This window comes from Aplidium turbinatum, chromosome 7 (assembly GCF_918807975.1).
Source record: "Aplidium turbinatum chromosome 7, kaAplTurb1.1, whole genome shotgun sequence".
In the NCBI taxonomy this organism is placed as follows: Eukaryota; Metazoa; Chordata; class Ascidiacea; order Aplousobranchia; family Polyclinidae; genus Aplidium; species Aplidium turbinatum.
The window spans coordinates 23,764,408-23,786,254 of NC_137478.1; the positions used below are offsets into that span (position 1 = coordinate 23,764,408).

Consider the following 21,847-nt stretch of genomic DNA (forward strand, 5'->3'; position numbering starts at 1 on the left):
TCATTGAACCTTTCCAAGTCTTTTTCCTGGTAAGTGATAGAAAGGAATCGTGACATTCTGGGGGCTCGTCCGGGATAAACCGAGATTAACCGAAAAACCGAAGAATACCGAAAGATTTATTAAAAGAATAATAAATTAACAACAAGCTGTCAAGATGGCGGATACGGTCAAACATGAGATGATTGAAGATTTAGGGAGCATGGCTGAACGAATGGGGCTGACTGGTAATGAGAAGTCTCAGTTTGTGATGGAAGAGTATCACAAGATAATGGACCAAACAGCTCAGCGAGAAGCTGACGAAAGAGAAGATAGAAGAGCTGCTCGTGAAATAAAGAAAGCAGAACTTGAAGCTGAAACTGAAGAAAAACGAGCACAATTTGAAGCTGAAGAAAAACGAGCACAGCGTGTAGCTGAAGAAAAACGAGCACAGCGTGAAGCTGAAGAAAAACGTGCACAACGGCAGTACGAAGCAGAAGCTGAAGAAAGAAGAGCGCAATATGAATTGGAAAAGTTAAAACTTGATATAGAAAGACAAAAGCTGGACATTGGTGAGCGATTTAATTCTACTAATGATAATGCTCGAGATGTTATTGTGGCGCAAGTTAGACGTCTAGATTTGCCATCATTTGTTGAAGAAAAAGATGAGTTGGATAGTTATTTGTTAAGATTTGAAAGATATGCTACAATAGCCAATTTGAAGAAGTCGACGTGGGCTACCCAGCTAAGTATGTTATTATCGGGAAAAGCTCTTGATGTATATTCAAGACTTTCCCAAGAAGAAGCCATGAATTACGACAGATTGAAGTTAGCTCTGTTAAAGCGATACAATTTTACCGAGCATGGATACCGTCAAAGACTCCGTGAAGCAAAGCCTGAACGACACGAAAGCCCAGGTCAATTTATTGAACGTTTAAGAAACCTTTTGTTAAAATGGTTTGAACTTTCGGGGGCCGATCAATCATTGGACGGATTGGCAAACCTTATAGTTAAGGAACAATTCACAGATTCATGTTCAAAAGATCTGTCTGTTTATTTAATGGAGAGAAGTCCAAAGACTTTAGAAGACATAGCCAGTGTGGCGGAACAGTATTTAGTTGCCCATGATGAGAAGTTGTCGACTGAAGAGACGTTGTCATGCGATAATGACGAAGGACAATTAAATAATTTTGAAGGAGGTGCTGTTCCAAGAGAAGTACATTGTTTTAATTGTAATGGCTTAGGTCATAAGGCTGTTAACTGCCGGAGAAAGACTAACAGAAATCATCAGGAATCGAGGAAGTGGTGCAATCGTTGCAATAGGCAAGGACACGAAGCGAAGGAATGCAAGGACAAGTCGTTTTCCCTACCCAATCAGTCTGGAAAAGATAAAGACACGGACGTTTATCGATGCGGTTGTGCATTAATGATTCCTGAACCCACGCTTGGGAATGAGAGATCGGATGAAGATGATCAGTTGGAGAAGAGAACGGGAAAGAAGACAAAAAAAGATGCTTACGAAGAAATATTACCTGAAGATTACCTACCAATAGTAGATGGAACAGTTGGAAACAAAAAGGCAAAAGTTTTACGTGATTCTGGTTCTACGGGTATAATGGTGAGGAGAGATTTGGTTAAAGACAGTCAGTTAACGGGAAAAACTGGAATTGTGATGTCGATAAATAACACTTCAATCCAAGGACCGTTGGCGAAGATATATATCGAAACTCCATATTGTAGTGGGACTGTGAAAGCATTATGTTTACAAAACCCTTTAGTTGATCTTATAATCGGAAATGTTATTGAGAGAAATTCTGAAGTTACTTGTTATTCTTGTGGCAAGAATGGTCACTTTGCTCGAGATTGTTCTGCAGATAACCAGCGACGATCTCACGGTCATGGATACAATGAGCGCGAAGAACCGAGGAGAGGAGGCAGGCGACGACCATTTGGAGTTTGCTATAGATGCGGTAGACGCGGACACTTCGCCAGGGAGTGCGTTGCTGACGGCAGACATTCGGAAAACAGACGTTGCCGTGACAACCACTGTTACCGATGTGGGGAGATTGGACACATAGCCAGGAGCTGCTCTTAGAAAAGGCTTGCTACAACTGTCACAGAGAAGATCATCTGGCCAAGGACTGTCCGGAGAGGAAGTGTTTCCGATGTAAGAAGATGGGTCATCTTGCTCGCCGGTGCACTGAAGACATTGAGGACGTTGGAAACTTTCGCACAAAACGTGACTATTGTTTTGAGAAAAGCTGTCGTTGGTAGATCATGCAACGATGGACTAATGAGAACTGTTTTATTGAGTAATTAATTCTTTTGTAGTGTGTTTTGTATTGATTGTGTTGTTATATTGTTTGCAACATTATTCTAAGGGGGGGCGTATGTCACAATCAATGTGCGAGGTCTTACGACGGGCCGCTTGTATCTCGATTGAGCGTGCTGTTTTGATTGTAAAAATCTTATGCTATAGGTTATCATCGTTCATTATCCTGAAGTAACCTCTGATTACGAAATCTGTATTATGTAACGTGTATTCTAGGTCATTCGATTGCTACGTGCAGTTCTAGAGTCTTCTTTAAACTTGCTTGTTTATGCCGCTCAATGCAACGTGACCGAACGATGAGTTCGTGTGATGCAACATTACGTAACCTTCTCGAAGTTACTAGACCGAACAAACCTTTTATAAATAGTGGTGTAATTTGCGTGAGGAGTATATTATGATGAGTTGATTATTATGAGTCGATTGTGAGAGATTATTGTTGTAGTGGTGGCAGTTGCTAGTAGATGCAAAGATTATTGTTGATCGAGAGTTGAAGTTATTAAATATGAGTAAAGCAAAGTTGATGCCAATATAATTTCTGATTGAAATTAGAATCGTATGAGAAGCTGTGAGTGGATCACGTTAAACTCGATCAAAAGTCGCAAGCGTTGGAATCTATTGCTGTTTACTGTTACTGTTACTTTGATTAATTGCTGGAAATGGTGAACCATTCGTTGGAGTCCTTCAAGCGTTTTCATATATATCATTTCACTAAGAACTATTCGACATTTTATTGACTGCTTTTCGGTTTAACCCATTAAACTACGTCATTGAACCTTTCCAAGTCTTTTTCCTGGTAAGAGATAGAAAGAAATCGTGACAGTCATGCAAGAAAATGCTTATTTATCTTGGTGTTAGTGAACCAAACGATTATTGCCCTAATGGCTGTTGCACTGTTGGATGCAGTGGCGTTGACCACACAAATCAAATACTAAAGCCTACGTTGCATCACGATAATCATTATTGACTTTAAGAAATGAAATTAACAATATTATGTTAATTATCAAAAGACGTAGCCTATGTGGGCTAATGTTACTTGTTTCACTTGCGGTTCTCCCCAAAGTTCTGCTTTAACGTTTTCAGAAGCAAACATAGTTTTCATCTACCCTACTTTTCTTGTAAAGTCAAACGGTTTAGCATTATAAATTTTCCTGACCTTACTGTGAGTGACAAATTGTGAAAAATCTTCGCAAATCATCTTGGTAGTACAGAATGACGTTCAGTCAAGCACCGAAATCGTCGATTTGCACGACATTTTGTTTGTCAGACCGTGACTACGTACGCGGGTTATGTGGCCTAAGCAAGTACATGAGTTCAAAAGTAATTTCAATTTGCTTTTTACTTTTTATACCTTTTTACTTTTCGCTCATTTTTTAAAATCTAATTGAGAAGAGCCGAAACGCTCAAGTTTATAGGAAATAATAATCTCTAATTGACTGAGGTGAAAAATATGATTGTTCATTGTTTAAGGATATCTGTCAGCTACTCTCAAAATTTTGATCTCAAAAATTAGCCAAACAATGCAACATTACATCAACTAAACGCAATAAAATTGCTGATCACAGTAATCCCAGGTCATATAGCGTCGAAATATCGGCCAAATACTTGCAAATCCTAAATGAGAATTATCACAGTTCTGAGAGAAAACCGCGAAACTGGCAACTGCGTTGCCAATCGGTGTGTGTACGCTTGCACAACGTATTTGTTGCACTGCTTGCGCGCAAGTTCATTTGTGGTAAATAACGTAAATGTGACGCGAAAAAAGATATGTACCGAATCCAATTAAAGGTTCCAATTATTCAAACAGTTTAGAGTTCGATTCGGTTTCGGTATTCCAAACTGCTCTTCCTTGGACGCAATTTGGCAACATCACAAGACAACGATGTACTTTGACTTGTCAGGAGCAAGTGGTGATCACTGTGGGAGTTCGTTGCATAGCCCGTAGCCAACTTACGCTGTCATGACATTCTTCAAGCTTGATAAGTTTATAACAACAAAAGGTTAAAATTAGATCACAAACTGGTAGAACCAGTCTATTAAAAATAACCCAATTACATGGATTTTTGTAACGTCTAGCAATGTAAAAACGATGCAAAATTATACATTTTGCTGCCTGGGTAATCTTATCAATCCTGGCAAAAGCAACAAGTGAACAACAAGCGCCCTTAGGTTGAACACTTGTCGAATAGTTTTGTATGACTACAGAAATGACTTGGTTTAAATTTTATATGTTATTCCAAGTCATGATAGCCTAATAAGCCTATGTAGAGAGTTTGCGCAAACCTTTTATTATTTTTTCAGAAACCGCAATTATGATGTTTGTTCCCTAATGCCCCAGCCCTCAATCATGACGGCCTTTTATCACTAAACACTACTATTATGGCACAACAATGCAGAGAAATTGGATCGATTGAATCTTTATAACTGAAATATGCCAATTCAAAAAATTTTTTAATAACTTTATGCAAAGAAGGTCAAACTTAGCATTTGATCTAACTCCTTGCTAATACCAAAACAGTTCTTTTTGCAACACTAAAGTTTCAGCAAAATATTGGTATCGACCAAAAGAAGTGATATCGGTATCGGCGATAATATTGGTATCGTTGCATCTCTTCGAATCAAAAGTATTTGTCTTAACTTTTTTTGAATTAAACTTTTTGTGAAGGAATTCGTTCGTTTTGACCAAACAAAGTTTGTTTCAAGCAGACCTAGTGCAATAGTGCATGCGTATGAAGCATAGCCGTACGAGCCAGGGGGGCAGGGGAGGCAGCCGCCCCCCTGTTGTTTCAAAACGTCGCAAATTCGGGCAAAATCTTGAAATTATTAGGGCAAAAATTGCTATATAAAAAGCTACAAAATTGCATGAATTAAGAAAAACTATAAATTAATATCTTTTACCTGTCAAACTAAGTACAGCCTCTTATTTGCATAAGAAACGTGCCGCAAAATTTTCATTTGGCACATCCGTATTGATGTATTGTATTGCATGGTGATCAAACTGTAGTATGAAATGCATTTAACCAACTGCATCATGCCAATTTGGGCAGCCACCAAAATATGTCTCTAATACTTTTGTGAAACTGCCCAAATAAAAACGCAAAATTTTCTATATAGGTAATTATAGCTAAATTTTCACAAATACATCGTGTTGATTTGGGCAGCTGAAAACATGAAATTATTTGATGAAACTGGTTAGTCTGTTTATGCAACTGCCCAAATTAGCGTGAGGCAGTTTCCCCAAAATGAACAAATTCATCAATTTTTCCCATTTACATAACTGTATCGTTTAGATTTGGCCAACAAAAAATATGAAATTATCTGATAATAGTCTATTTCTAAAACTGCCCAAATTGGCATGATGCAGTTGCCTCGGCATCAAAATTTACAAAGTCTTTAATATCCATAAATGCATTTATCATCTTGATTTGGGCAGCTACAAAATATGAATTTATATAAATCTGGTGAATAGCCTACTTTTATAAAACAATTCGGGTTGGGAGGTCACAGTACTTTTTCAACCATAAACGGACATAGCTAAGCAACACCACAATATTTAACAAAAACATGTTATACCTGTTAAAAGTAATGTTAAAGTGTTGCTTAGCTTTGTTTGGTTACTTTTATAAAAGGTTCTGCTACTATTCGGCGAGTTCCCTATTCGGCGATTTTTTGAAAATTAAACGACGCCTTCTGCAAATCCGATGATTGAATATTATTCAATATTCAGACATTGAGTCAATGTAAATACATACTGCTAGGCTAATTGGGTTCTTTGAATCCTACGTCACCGTCTGTATGCAAACTTAGAATATATTAAACTTAGTTAATTTTGTCATCAAATTACCTAGCCTAACTATATTTTTAGAAGTAGTGCTGCCAGACCTTTTTATTTTTGTACTAAAATTCGTATCATCAAAACTACTTTAATTGATTGAACAAAGTTTATTTGAACAGAAGTAGTATGTCTGTGTTTTGTTACATTTAATTATAATTTCTCTATTGTTATGTACTTTTTTCTTAATCCGCATGGTCACACTCACCCTAAGCCGGATTCCTGCAATGTTTATTTTTCTGAGTCTTTTATGATATCACAACTGAATATTTAAGTGGCGTTGTTTATTATTTGTGGTGTGTAAAACAACATTTGTTACTCCTACTTACCATGCCAAAGTGCAGAAGCATCGAGCAATGCACAAGCAAGGTATCTTCAAAGATGAATTCAGTTGTTCTATTTTGATTACTTTGGTAAGAAATTTTAGCTAGCTGGTGATCAGTGGCGTAGCCAGGGGGGGGGGGGAGGTGGGTGGGTATTGCAAAGAGCGAGTTTTGCCATTACCAAACATTCAAATATCTCAGCTAGGAATTAGCAAAAAGAAAACATAGAGAATTGTAGCTTTATTTCCGAAAAATGCCGAAGAAAACATGATCTTATTCTTTTGCTATGCCACCGGACGGCACCATTTTACGGGAATATTCATAACCACATTTTTGTTGAAAATACTCTCAGAATGCACCAAATTCAAAGTAATTTTTCAAAATTTTCTGGAGGAGGCCCCCCAGACCCCCACTGCTGGGTGTCGCCATAAGCGAAACACGCCGTCAAAACCCCCCATTCAAAATTACTGGCTACGCCACTGCTGGTGATCTTGTTATGTTAGTTTTTCACTGTTATCATGCACCGCAGACATTATATTTGGGCAATTTCTATAAAAGCGTGCACATTTGGGCAAATCACGTTCTGCCCCCCCCAAAATGGTTTGGTCTCGTACGGCTATGGTATGAAGAGTAATGAGCAACATGGAAAACACACAAAAAGTATACCATGCATTTTACATTCTGTGTATCCAACTCACTACAACGTAATGCGACATGAGATAGACGCTATATTTACAAAATAATGATCTTCCAGTGCAACACACTGTTTGTAGTGAAAAAAATCGTTAGAGTAAAACCCAAGAAAAGAAATAGATGCAAAATGTTTGCACGTTTGTTCATCCGGAAATTAACTTTTCAATGCTTTTTGTAAACATTATCCACTTTGCACCAAATGTTGGTTTCGTTCTTTTGTTGATTTCTTTTTTCAATAAAATTAAAATAATTTGTGATCTTAGCGTCCCAAACAAATCTTGAAACTTTTATAAAATTCATGTCTTACATATCGGATGCAGCAATTGTTATTTCTAAATTTTGTATTGAATTATTTGAGCTTATCAGGGCTGTAGAGTCGGAAGGTTTGTGAGGTATCTGGAGTCGGAATCGTTGGAAAAAGCACGATTCCGAATCTGGCTTGATATAAATCGAGGAACAATAACACGTTTGTTGGTTGTGTTTTGTTTATGTCCTCGATTGTTTCAATTTTCTGTTTTAAGTTCATTTCTTTGTCTCAATGATTGTTCTTTTGACTTATTGGTAGGTACAGTAGCTTATGTTTGCTCGAAATGACGTTTTTATACAATGAAAACGAAATTCTTGGCCATTTAATTTTAAATTCAGTTAAGACAAACTCTTTTGCGTCAAATTAAAGTAAGTGAAGTATTTTTGAAATGTTTTCGTGTCGGACACTTTTATGCTTGAATATATGTAGTCACTCTCTTACAAGTTTTATGTATCTTTATATCAAATTAAATAACGATTTTTGGTAGTTCAGTGACGATATACCAAGAACATCATTAAACCGATCACTCTTCTCACAATGTAGCTTTGAATTTGAAAAAGTGCCAGTTTTGAACGTTAGATTGGACTTAGTCGCACAGTTAGAAATCAAGAATTTGTAAATTTTCGTTCGACTCCATAGCTTCGATTTTCATCGAATCGATTTTTATGCAAAAATAACTCAGTCCTAGATTGGTTCATTGAGTTATTTTTGTTTAATGTATGTAATGATGTTCACTAGTTTTCATCATGGGAACGGCAACATACGACATACGCATGCAAATGCTGTCATTGACAATTGCCGAGTTTGACATTTTGGCGAGGTTGTCATATTTGTGTTGTCATATTTGTGTTGTCATGAAATATGACGCCATATTGTTTTAAAATAGTAGCCTATGAGGATGTGTTACAAACTCTTTATTAATACTTTGTGTAGGCCTATGTACAATCACACTTGTTGCTTATCAAAAGATAATGAAGTTACAATGCTAACGTAATAATTTTTTTCTTGACTTTTATCAAAACAAATTTCTTTGTTGCACTTTATTTTGGTTTATATTCATGTTTGATAAGAGAAAATATTTTTTCAAATTTAAAAACTTTTGAGAAGTAAATATTTAATGTCAAATTTTTGAGTTCACAAAATGAACGGGATCTAGTCGCTGGTGTGCAGCACTCCTGTAGTCGTCGCATCTTCCATCATTATTATTATTGACACAGTCGCAACAATCACTATTTGTTGCATTTTTATATTTAAAATATTGATTTATAAAGAAATCTGAGGATAAAATTGGAATATTATTATTAACAAACCATCAATCTCCAACAGGGTTGATATACGCTGTCGGTGGTTATAATAACGGAGAGGTGCTGAACACAGTGGAATGCATGGATCCACGAGAAGGTCCGTGGAGAAGAATTCCGTCCATGAAAGTTGAAAGATTTGGTTTATCTGCTGTTGTTTTGAACGATCAAGTCTATGCAATAGGTAGGATTGATATCAACGTTTGTTGCCATGTTTATATTGATCTGTTTGTAACAACTAGGACATCTAAAATCAGAAGTTTTGCTGAGTAGCTCAATATTATTAATAGAACATACGCAACTAAGTACCAGGCGAGCATGAGAAAAGCGTTCAAAGTTGATTAATAAAAAAGTTAATGTTAAATTAAATGATTTAATTAACGAGTTTTTTTCTCAACTTTTGAGAATTGACTCATGGCTGCCTAAAGATACGGCCTGATTTGTCACATTTTGCAGAAATGTCCAGATATTGCCAACATTAGGCAAATGTTCAATTGAATTTTTCTAAATATTATATTTTTACGCTTTCTTTACTGTTTTCCCCAGACGATACAATAGGTTTTAACATCCTCAGATGATGAAAAACAAAGACAGTTTGATTGCGAAGATTTTAGTCAGACTGTTAATTTTTCAATAACAGTCTGATTGAGCGTTTTTCAACTTACTTTTTCTCATTTGCTACTGCTTCCCCAAGGCAACAAAAAGCTTTTATATCATTAAGAGACCGCAAAATGTAAAAAAATCTCAGAAAATGTCAATCAAACACTAGCAGTAGCGGTAATCAAAATCTGCAAAATGTGACAAATCAGGCCGCATCTTCAGGTGGCCATGTTTGACTTTATTCACCATTTCATTGGCTTAGTATCTGGATCGTTTGTTTATACAGGCTTGGGTTCCATGACAAAGGAAATAAGTATCAAAAGTTTTAAAACAAACCAAACCAGGTACTCACAATCCTCCTTCGTGGCGTTCAGAGCAGCGCAGTTTGGAGGAAGTTAACGACGTCACAAGACCAGTCCAACGCATTGAGTGTGGCGTGTCCGGCGCTTTGAGAAGTTATGTGAACAAAGGAAGACAAAGCATAGATTGGCGCCACCCTACGCCTAATCAGGCACGGAACAACTTTAACTTGACTCAGTGCTACTCAACCACTGGGTTGCGACCTAAATGTGGATGGTCCTTGGATGTCAATGGTCAAACTAACGTTGCTCAATTTGACAGAAATCTTACAAAGTTCCAAAAATTCAAAACTTTACAAGTTTTGCTGTTTAGTTTTGCAAAAGTTTCAACAAGTTCTGTTGATCATGAGCAGACCTGCTACATCGCATTAACTTCTCTTCTGCCTTGAAAAGTTTCGAAACAAACCATTGCCAGTATGACGACTGTCATTATGACGTCACAAGGCTACGCAGGTTGGCCTTCCATGTTTTGTTTGTTTTTGATCGGCTTGCAACTGTTAAATTTTGTCTTTTAACCTGCTTGATACAAAAAGTCGTGAACAGCTCAATACAAGTTTTTTCTGCATCGAACTTTCAATTTAGTGATTTGCATGGCTACACCTAATTACAGAGGAGATATTGTCAGATCATTATATGAAAAAACAATTAACTTGAACCTAAACATTTCCTTGAATTTATAAAGAATTGGTAGTAACTTCGATAAGAACATACATTAGTTGCTTTTAAAAACAAAACTTTGATATTAAATTCCAGAAGCCAACTTAAATTTACAACTTCAAGCAAACTGAAATATTCGCTTTGTCGTTGCCAAATACACAGGAAATTGTTGTGGGTCCACCATTATGAACAACTTGAAGCTTGTAAGATCACTTTCTACATCTACAAGTGTATGTGAGTTTTGCTTCCAACTGGATGAATACTTAATGAATGTTTCGATCCATCAACAAAGATCGACTTTTAACACCAATACATGATTTGCTTAAAGGTCGCCATTACCGAAAACGTTCCCAGCATAATCGATCTTGCCACATTTTGAATATTCAACTGGTTTGTAAGCTTCACTTTGGGATACGGAATTTTGGCAAATTGAAGTCGCTTCAAGTTTTCATCTTGGAGACTGTTTAACAGAAGTTGTTTATTTATCAACAGTCGGAAAAATTGGAAGAAGTCTGCAAATTGTAACAAATCAATGAAACAAGTGAACCAGAATTTATATGTATACTATGTGCAACAAAAACGTTTTATATTTTTGTCAAAATAATGTCTTTGTGGAAAACACTTTAACCAAGATTATAGAAAGAAGTGATGAACGGAATCAGAGAGATTCATGTAATGCAGTATTTCAAAAACAAAGTTTAGATCAGCGTCTTTTATTTTATATTCTGCTGCGCGAATTGGAAATTTGGATTGGAAATATCATCGACATTGTCAATATACAATATGTTGATTTTTAGAAAACTGCTTGTTGTCACTGCCATCTTGCATTACAAAATGATGAAGAGTCACTTATTTTATCCATTGTTTCAGCTTCAAATTGTTCATTTGTAACATGAGCATTTTGCTCGTAGAACCAATCGGCAGCAGTGGCCGAGTGGTTAGCGCGTTGGGCTCGCAGTCGAGAGACTGCATGTTCGACTCCAGCCACCCGCACTTGCTGTTGTTTCTCATGAAACAGACAAAATGAAACAGACAAATTTGAAAATGCAGTGCCAAATAATCGTTATAACAAAATAATAAATAACCAAATTAGGGCAATAAATGCAATCTCAGGACATTATAGCGAAGGTGCTGAAGCAAGATAGTGGATTCTTGTTTAGTGCAATCTACATAAACACAACGTTCAGGCGATACATGCTCACGGCATCCCGGCTGAACAAACGTCAACCCTACGTGTTACTATAAAGCAAATTCAAGATGATTGCGATATCTCACCACTTATGATTCCTAAATGTTTCCATTGCATGACGTCACTCACTGGGTCTTTGCGTAAAATGTCACAATGTGTTTTTCAAATGACATTTATTTGCTTATTTTGTTACAAATTACATTTAATCTTCGTTCTTGTGAGATGAAGCAAAATTTTACTGTTTTTGCAACTCATTTGAAATTGTTCACTCAATAGGCCAATGCAGATGCTATGACAGTTTGTTCATCATGGCTGATATACTTTGTGTGCATTTAGTCTCACTTGAGTTAATTGTTTGGTGTAAATCTTGCAGTATAAAAAGTCTGCTCTGAATGCTAAGGTTACCAGAATATTTATACAATTTGTGAATATTGACTTGGAAACCTTGTTCGAACAGGAGGATATGACGGGACCAAACTATCTTCAGTTGAACGATTCGATCCACGGAAGCAAGCATGGTCCGATGTTGCTGATATGAAAGTTGCAAGATATTACCACGGTTCATGCGTCATAGACGGGATGGTGCATGTCGCTGGAGGGTGAGTGGTTGTTTGTGGACGTCATCAATGCATAGAAAGCATGAATAAGTTGAATTAATGGAGTCTACCAACCTGTGAATAGAAACATACGAGATTCTAATAACTTAATATGAGATCATTACAATTTATTGAAACATAGTTTGGTTGAATCTGTCCCTCGCTGATGTAAAATTTCAAATTTTAATCATTTTGTTTTTAATATTTTAAATTTACAATATCCAACATTTGCAAACGACGAAGTTGATTTGACTAAAATAATTCAATTATTATCAGTTTTCAACAATGTTTTGTCTTTTAATTTTATTGCTTCGTGTTGTAATTTTTATTCGATCACAATTTACAGAAAAACCGACGCAATAGAAACTTATGATGCAGCGAAGAATACGTGGGAAGTAGTTGGAAATGTTGAAACTTTCAACAATGAACTAGTCATTGTAGCGATATAGTTGTCATTAACTGGTCGCGTCATCACATCGATGACTTTTCAATGTTTTGTTTTGTTGCATTTTCGAAATTCAAAATCTTTTACTTTCCTTTGTATCAAAGCAGATTTGTTTGTCTCGCTTTATGTTTGTCGCATTTTCTTGTTAAAAATAGCAAATAAGTTATTTTGTATTTAATTTTGTTGTTGTATCATCGTTTCAAAACGATAAAAGAACGTAATCTGTGAGAATGAAACTAATTGTTGCAGATTTTTTTTCCGTTTGTCAGCGCTGTGAACAAAGAGCGATGTTTTTTGTGACTTTAACGTTGTTTTATATCAATGCAGAGTTAGCCAGAAGTCGACATTTTCGTTGATCTCATCACGCATTGTTTTGCTATTAGCCTCTGGCCAGCCCTGGCGGAGAGATATCATGCAAGCGATTTTCTGTTCTAACATGCTCAACCAACTCGTGAAAGATCAAAATCTCCTGAGACAATAAATGACGTATTATTCGATTAGCCTGTGCAATGTGCATTGTGCAAGCGATGTAACCAAAACGTTGATTGAATTGTCATTGTTTTGTATTTTATTCCCATTTCCATCGTTTTACTAAGCGAATTGTTTTACTGTTTTAGCTAGAGTGCCCCTGAAAATTAATTCATAAATTACGTAATTCCTTTGCTGTGCTGCATTTTGTTGTGTTATATTTCTCAAAATATTTTAATCCAGGCAGAGATTACCGCAGAAATGTTCGATTTGAAATCTAATATTTGTCGTTCATAGTTCTATAATAAATAGTAGGGTGTTTCATTTTTTCACCATTTTTGAAATTCAAAATACCTGGGGTCCCATCTGGTGGTATTTGGGAAAAAAAGTTTACACCCCAAATTTTTTTCAATTATGACGTCATATTGAGGTGGTCCATGAGGTTTGAAATTTTTGGGCCTCAAAATCTCGAAATTTGGCCGTATCTCCGAAACCGCTCATCATAGATCGACAAAATTAGTATCAAAATGCGCAGAAGGGTCGGTTTCCTATACCTGATGTAGAGAATATTAAGGTCTATGTGCTTCAGAAAAAAAGTTATTTCAAAAAATCTGATTTTCGGTGTATTTTCTCCTGATGAACAGAGATCAGGTGATTAAAATAAAAGTTTTTCTGTATTTTTCCACTCTTGGAAGCTGTTATTGCGTAATAATAGTTGGTGTTAAGGTTTCAGTACTATGCTTGTCTAATGTCTAGTCTTGCTTATCTGGGCAAAGCCCCATCTTGCATTGCTCCAGGACCCTTCTTGGCGCGGTCCACACAAGAAATGACATGGGAAAGATATATTTCGTTTATGTGGAACATGCATTAAAGGGTATGAATATCATGACCAACTTCATCATTAAAATAATTGACCAGTCGAGTATTGACTCCGGACTTTTTTCTTATGTTGAGAGCAGTCGTATCAGCCATGACTGATTATACTTGGGATAGGTGAACTCTGCAAGCCTCCTGGATGATGGTGCCAAAAATCAGTTCTGCAGTGACCGACACACTTTTGGGAAAAGATTTAACAGCAAGCACACTTTCGTGCTTCATGCCATTATCATCAACAAGTTGGCCCAAGAAACGCATCGATCTATTTTATTGACAACGCGCCCATCATAACATGACTGCATGGCAGAAGCTGAGTTGAGAAGCTTCTCACTTTCCGTCAGAGATTTTTCTCTCGTTGTTTTGTCGTTGGCGATATACTGTCGAAGGTGATGCAGCATTGCAGCTACTTGATCTTTTCCAAGAATCTACCTCATAAGATCTGACTGCTGGCGTACCGAAGTTATCCTACGATCAGCAAGTACACAACTTCTATCATTTATGGAAAAAGAATGTACTTTCTTGTACACTTTTCCTCAAACAGCTGGTTTCAGAGGCTCGTATTCCTTATCATCTTCCCAATTCATATCACCATCAGAGTCGCTTTCGCTACTGCTTAGACATCTAATTACTTCATTTCCTTTTCTCTGTTTCAAACATAGTTGTGCCGATGCTTTGGCAGATTGTAAACCAGAAGTGCTAGGTTTCTCTGTTTGCTAAGCACTGGCAGACCAGCTTTGTTCCATATGCCAACTACATCTTTCAGCAGTTCATCTTTCAATCTTTGAAATGGGGTATTTTCTTCAAAAACTTAAGATTAGTTTCGGCTACTTTCTTCCTGAAGTAAAAATAGTGACTGACTATATCTAAATTAAGGGGAAGCACATTTCTCTTCAATTCCTTGAAATTTTGCATCGACTTACTATTACCTGACCTTAATGCCATAATGACACTTAATCTAAAGCATGTGAGCACTGAGCAGCATAGCCTACCTCTTCCTCAACGGTTACATTATTATTATAATAGTAATACCTTCAAATTACCATTTAATCTCTTGCAAAACGAACAACGATTATTATTACGCAATAACAGCTTCCAAGATGGAAAAATACAGAAAAACTTCTTATTTTGATCACCTGATCTCTGTTCATCAGGAGAAAATACACCGAAAATTAGATTTTTTGAAATAACTTTTTTTCTGAAGCACATAGACCTTAATATTCTCTACATCAGGTATAGAAAACCAACCCTTCTGCGCATTTTGATACTAATTTTGTCGATCTATGATGAGTGGTTCCGGAGATACGGCCAAATTTCGAGATTTTGAGGCCCAAAAATTTCAAACCTCGTGGACCACCTCAATATGACGTCATAATTGAAAAAAATTTGGGGTGTAAACTTTTTTCCCCAAATACCACCAGATGGGAGCCCAGGTATTTTGAATTTCAAAAATGGTGAAAAAATGAAACACCCTAATAAATAGCCCTAAGCTTCTGCCCAAACTCTAAATATTTAATGATAGTTGCGGATAGGTTGCTTATCTACCGTTAAGATAAGGAAACACTGCATGAAAAGATATATCTCATGAAGCTTTGCTAAGATGAATGGTTGGCTCAAACTGGAGCACTAGAGTGGTCACCTTGGCGCACAGCTATCACAGCGCTATATCAGCAATATGCTGCAGGATAATGTTCGCCTGCTTAAACCCGCAGTGCTCATTGCAATCAAATTGAATTGTTTTTCATTAATTTCCTTATAGAAATGTACCTAATAATCGAAATTTGCATCTGATATTTCTGCTTCTTTTTCGTTCAATGATGTAATTTCATCATCAATTCATCAGAATAATCAAAGTTTTGAAAATAACAATCAAGTCACTATCACACTTTTAATTTGGCTTATTTGCTTTTTGTCTGGTGATTAACTTTAAGATGAGTGCGTTATGTAAACCTTGCAATAGAACAAGTCTGCATTGAATATAAGAGCCAACTAAGGTCACCAGAATATTTGTATGATTCCCGGATATCAACTTGAAAATCCTTTCCACCAAGAGGATGATTCCGGTGAAACGCTGTCTTCAGTTGAACGTTTCGATCCACGAAGCAAGCGTGGTAGGCAACCATGTTGCTGATATGAACGTTGAAGGAAGGAACTGCAACAGGAGTGTTTTTCTTGCAACATATGTGAGGGATTATGCCAAAACTTAGTTATTTTGTGGCTGGCAACAGTGGGGCATTTAGGGCAAAATTTTAGGGCGCGTCAAAGAAGTATTGAACAACCTCGCCGCAAATAGGTGGGAACATTTTTTTGCGTTATCAATAAAATCGCCTATCTAAGTCAGGTAGGCTACCAGTCATTCCCACATCACAAATCAACACCACAAGCGACAATCAGTTGTAAAGTTGAGGCAATGCCATAATGCCGCTCGTGGTAATTAAAAGCAATAACGAGCGTGAAATGATAATTTAGGTATTTTCCACTAAAACTTTAGGCTATACAACAGTGATCGCTCCAAGTGAATGAAAAGGGGTAACTACCAAAATCCATTTCAATAAATCACCAACCTAGAGTGCCTGAAGCTCACTGGTGCATAGCCCAAAAAATGCATTATAAAAAACATTCAAACGGTGAGGCCTAGGTGTACTCAGTACAAGTGAGTGGTACTCAGTTAAGATATTGCGAATAAAAAAATATTTCAAATATGAACAAAGCGCTTGCGGCAATAAGAGTCTACCATTTTTATTTTGTAGAATAAGCAAAATCGGGCATATGCCCTATCAGCAAAACAAAATATTGTGAACTGACAATGATGCAATTGAGCAAAAGAACAATACGATTAAACTACTCATGCTGATAATGTTGCAAAAACGTCTCAATACGTAATTGTAATTTGTAACAACATATAAAAATGACATTAGATTTCCTCAAACAAGTAATTCGATCACAAACATGTTTTGAATAAAATACGTAATAAATTTAGCAGAGATGTGTTCAAGACCAGATCCAGCTTTACTGTCCAAAAGGTTGCTGTATGGCATTCCATCCTATCTCTCTGCCTAAACTGCCATAAAATCTGGATTGCTACCATGCATTATGTTATTTAAACTTGAATTAAAAAAAGTTTCTTTATTAGTTATTAGTATTTTATGTAATGTCCATTGTCTCTTGTACCGTTATCAGCGGTTATTAGCGGTTAGTATGTCTATTTGCCGAGACTAAACATCACGCATTGTTTTACAGTACGTTAGTAAAATGGAAATTTACAAGTAAAGTATAGCATAAAAAGGAAATTTGCATGCAGACATATAAAAATAAATTGGAATTTTAGGGGGCGCCCCGGCGCCATAGGTAAATCCGCCCCTGGCTGGCCATATGTAAAATTAAACGTATTAGGAAATGTGAACCATGACAAAGAGTGAAATCTAATTTTACGACGTACCGGTAATAAGTTGCAAATGCAGATGGACTACAACAAACGTACTCCTAGTTGGTAGAGATGAACGTATGCAAGGTACACACGCGTATGCGTTGCAGGTTTATATTTCGTGTAAGCTGGTGCTCTTGAGGTTTGACTGGTGAAGAATTTCTGCACATGGTTGAGTTCACTCAATGTGGTCAACTTTAAAAGCATAATAGTCCAACTTAAACAAATCGTCAAACCCGGAAAAAAAATAATATCAAGCTGAAACTTTGTCAGGTGGTTCTATTGATGATGTGGAGTCACCAAAATAAAGCCCCATGATTCTCCCTTGGGAATAGTGAGTTTTGGCCATTTTTCCATAATGGTAGCAGCTCCCATAGGCCAAAAATTCGAAATCGTTTAAATTTGAAGTTTTGTACCTCATTCGAAGTATAATTGTATGCTGAATCACTTTCACAAAAGAACTGTGGTCCAAAAGTGCCCACTTTTGATGTTATGATTCATTGCAGTGTCATAAGTTAAGATTTAAATTTTTAACGAAAACGCATGTTTTATCAGTAATTAGTAGATGAATGTTTTGGAATCAATGTATTTCAGAATAAGACATTCGAATGTTTTGTTGCCACTTAATATAAAATTCGATTTGAGACAGTTGCTCTGTTTTTATGTTGTTTGTAACTGTCAGAATATGCTTAATGTTTCTTTAATACCTTTTAGGTATATTTAGTAAATAAAAATTGAATTAATTTTGTATAGGTTGTGCAAAGTTGCAAAGACAAAACTTTAACTATTTATATGTCAGGTGACATGCAATCAGATCAGATATTTCATATCTTAAGATCAATGTTGAACCCATATAAGACAAACGTTGCGTTTTCGCAACACACAAGTCGGTCACGCTTTGTTCTATTTCTTGGTCGAATTGCTTGATATTTTGTGGTCAGTCCAGTTTCATTAGTTAGTTTAGTGCTGTAAGAGTCAGAAACAAGTTAGCTTATCTGTTTATAAGCCATACTGAAGTTTTAACATAGTTCTGAATTTGGACAAATTTTTGGAAAACGATGGCTGCTAGAAATATTAGGTAAGTTAAATTTTTATATGACAAATTTACAATTTTTTTTAGTGTGTATCTTAATTTAATGTATTAGGTATTGCTTGGTTCACTTATATAAAATCTAGCTGTATTCTAAGTAGAAGTGTTTTCGTGTTCAAAATGCGTGGCAATTTTTGTTGCGTTTTCGCAACGTTTGTCATCATAGATGCGCTGAACGATGCGTTTTCGCAACGTTTGTCATACCGTGAGCTTTCGATGAGCGACCGCTCTGCATTTTTTATGGATTGATTGCTGTTGATAATAAAATATGCTAATCTGTAAATACAGTTTTCTTTATAAACTATAATCTGACCCAACTTAATCTCTCTGCCATCTGTCTTTGAATGTTTTATAATATATTACATCAGTTTCGTACAGAATTACAGTATAACGAAAACCTCATGCAAAAATATTTAACCGCTATCCAAGTTAGAATTCATTTGTAAAATAAAAATATAAATTAATGATTAAAATTCTACAATGTGCTTCAAAGATCTGTTGAAGGTTTTCAAGTAATAGCCTACCCCACAAGCCTGACTTATTTTCCATTTCATAACAATTTTTCAGTGTTACAGGAAATCGTTTGTGCTAACTGTTGGCCTATAATTTAGTGCCGTTGTCGAAAGCAAATTACATTGTTGTTCTACCTTTCTAATTCTAGTTTTAACACACGTGTGGTTAATTAGTTTTGTCTCCATAGTTAGGAAAAAGAGATTGGATGTCTCTGCGACTGATGGAAGAAATCGAATCTAGAGGACACAAAGTAACTGGAACAATCCGTAGCGACAGGACTGAAAAATGCCCATTTTCCAACATCAAAGTCTTTGGAAAAATGCCTCGTAGTGCTGAAGAACACTTTTTAGAAAAAGACGCAAATATTCTAGTTGCAAAATGGAACGATAACGGGATTGTTCCGGTCGCTTCTAATGAGCATGGAATGCAACCCATGAATCGAGTAGAGCGATACTCAGCTGCAGAAAAAAGGAAATTAACTGTAAACATGCCAAAGCTTATCAGCATGTACAATCGATTTATGGGTGGGGTCGATCGTGTGGATCAAAATGTCTCACAATACAGGATAAATATTCGAGGCAAGAAATGGTACATTTCAATCCTCTCCTACATGTTGACTGTATGTGTGAACAACGCTTGGCTGTTTGCAAGGGTAGGTGGTTACAGCCAAGACATGCTAACCTTTACCAGATCACTGGTACAAACCTGGCTTAAAAATATGGAGTCCCTCTGCAAAAAACAGGAAGACAACGATCGCTAACAAATGCGATCAATGCAGAGATGCGGTTTGATCAAATTGCTCATGATATCGTTCCAAGTGAACCGAAAAGCCGCCAAAGATGCAGACAATGCCAGAGCCAAACAGTATACGTCTGCAAGAAATGCGATGTTTCTTTAAATTTGAAATGCTCTCAACATTACCACAAAGAGTGAATACGTTTTTACGATTGAGTACATGATAATGTAACCGTTTTTCCAGCAATAAATCTTGCAAACTGCCAAGCTGACTTAGTGTACTAATTATTAGAATATTTCAGAAAAAAACACTGCAGACAGATCACAAACTGATAGGCTATGCAAACAACTAAAGGGATGAAGATAATAGCTAGGAAGATTAAGAGATTAGACAGACATAGCCTACATATAAGTTTTAAGTCTTGTAGGAATCAATTGCGACAACAGCAATAGCATGCGTAGTGACAAACGTTGCGTTTTCACAACATCCACTGCCGGCGGGGTGACAAACGATGCGTTTTCGCAACGTTTGATTTTTGCAAATAATTCAATAAATCAACAAAACTTAAAGTTTTTTTGGGCTATTATCATTCCTTTACACACTATTAAAGATGATATGTGACTTTTACGAATTTTTAAGCATCTTTATTTTTCATGTCTTATATGGGTTTTAATTTTAGATAGCCTACTCGAAGTTCAAGAATCAAGTGATGATGATAACGACGATGAACGAAATATCTTTGATTTATTTTAATATAAAATATGGAAATGCCACTACTTGGACATTGGTTATAAGATTTAAAAAAAATTATGAACTGAAATTTGTTATAAGTGAAAAGTGATCCTTTACTATTTAGGTCGGTGTTTTTTTGTAGTGTCCCAAAAGGTAAAATCTTGAATTTCACATTTTTGACATAATTTCTACAATTTTGCCATTTACCGGTTTTTTCAGTGTGGTGTATTTTAATGTCAAAAACATGTCAATATTGGTTTGAGAGTAATTCAGGATAAAATATTACAAAAATTATAAATTCAGCTACTTTTGAATTTCTACACTATATACAATTGGTTTTAATTTTCCACTTTTATGGAGACTTGTTGTTTATATATTGAGTTTTTCAAAATCATTTTGAGGAATAACTTTGGATGGGAAATTGTGCACGTTTTCGTAAGCTCTGGTTTAACCATGGAGTAATTCATTGCTTGTCACTCCTAACAAAAATCCACCAGGCGCAATGGCGGATTCTGCCTTATAGTCCGCATTTAATGGCTAATAACTTCAAAGGTGTGTATTTTTTAACCATAGTTCTTTTGTGAAAGTGATTCAGTATGAAATTATCTTTCGAATGAGGTATAAAACATCAATTTTAGACGATTTCGAATTTTTGGCCTATAGGGCTGCGGCCATTATGGAAAAATGGCCAAAACTCACTATTCCCAAGGGGGAATCATGGGTTTTCTTTTCGGTGACTCCACATCACCAATCGAACTTCCTGACAAAGTTTCAGCTTGATATTATTTTTTTCCGGGTCAAATCATTCAGCGACTGGACTATAACCTGATCGAGTATCCAGTGTCTTTCAATTACTCAGCAACCATTTCTAGATTGCAATGGTAGCCTCTGAAGACTTGGTCCATTGATGTTTATGGCCAACAGCGTAAATACAAGTGGTAGCTTTGATCATAGCGTGGTGTGATCAAAATATTTTGAGAAAATCCACTTAAACTTATTGCAAATGTATTTACTAGCCTACCTTGTTCTTGAGCAATTGTATTGACTGATATGCGATCATTTGACCTGACAAATTGCACTTTGCCGCATAATCAAATTTACGTCACTGGTTTGGAGAGCTTCGGACAAAAGCGTCAACTGCCGAACACAATTCTTAAAAAAACAAGGTTTCAAAAATTACTTGGTAGTCGTTTTGATAAAATACTTTTGAACGTGGTCCGATCTGCTGCTTTGGATTTATTTTATTTTTCAAGGGTTTTTGAAGTAAGCTATTATAAATAATGCTGGAAAACTATGCTACAGCTCGGGCTGTTCAAAACAAACACATGTTGAAAATTTTGTTTTGACTCAAAATTCCTTGTTTTGTCTTCGTGTCAAAGATTTGTTCTCAGAGAAAAATATGTA

The 21,847-nt window shown here is 36.2% G+C and overlaps 1 protein-coding gene across 1 annotated transcript; it reads left to right on the top strand.

Moving 5' to 3' along the window:
* Positions 1 to 1,402: 1,402 nt before the first annotated feature.
* Positions 1,403 to 15,915, top strand: LOC145773866 (uncharacterized). Its single transcript, XM_082584988.1, has 5 exons — positions 1,403 to 1,555; positions 4,113 to 4,224; positions 8,787 to 8,945; positions 12,024 to 12,165; positions 12,509 to 15,915. The coding sequence occupies exons 1-5, from the start codon at positions 1,403 to 1,405 to the stop codon at positions 12,609 to 12,611; spliced, it is 669 nt and encodes a 222-aa protein (XP_082441114.1). The 3' UTR covers positions 12,612 to 15,915.
* Positions 15,916 to 21,847: the final 5,932 nt, after the last annotated feature.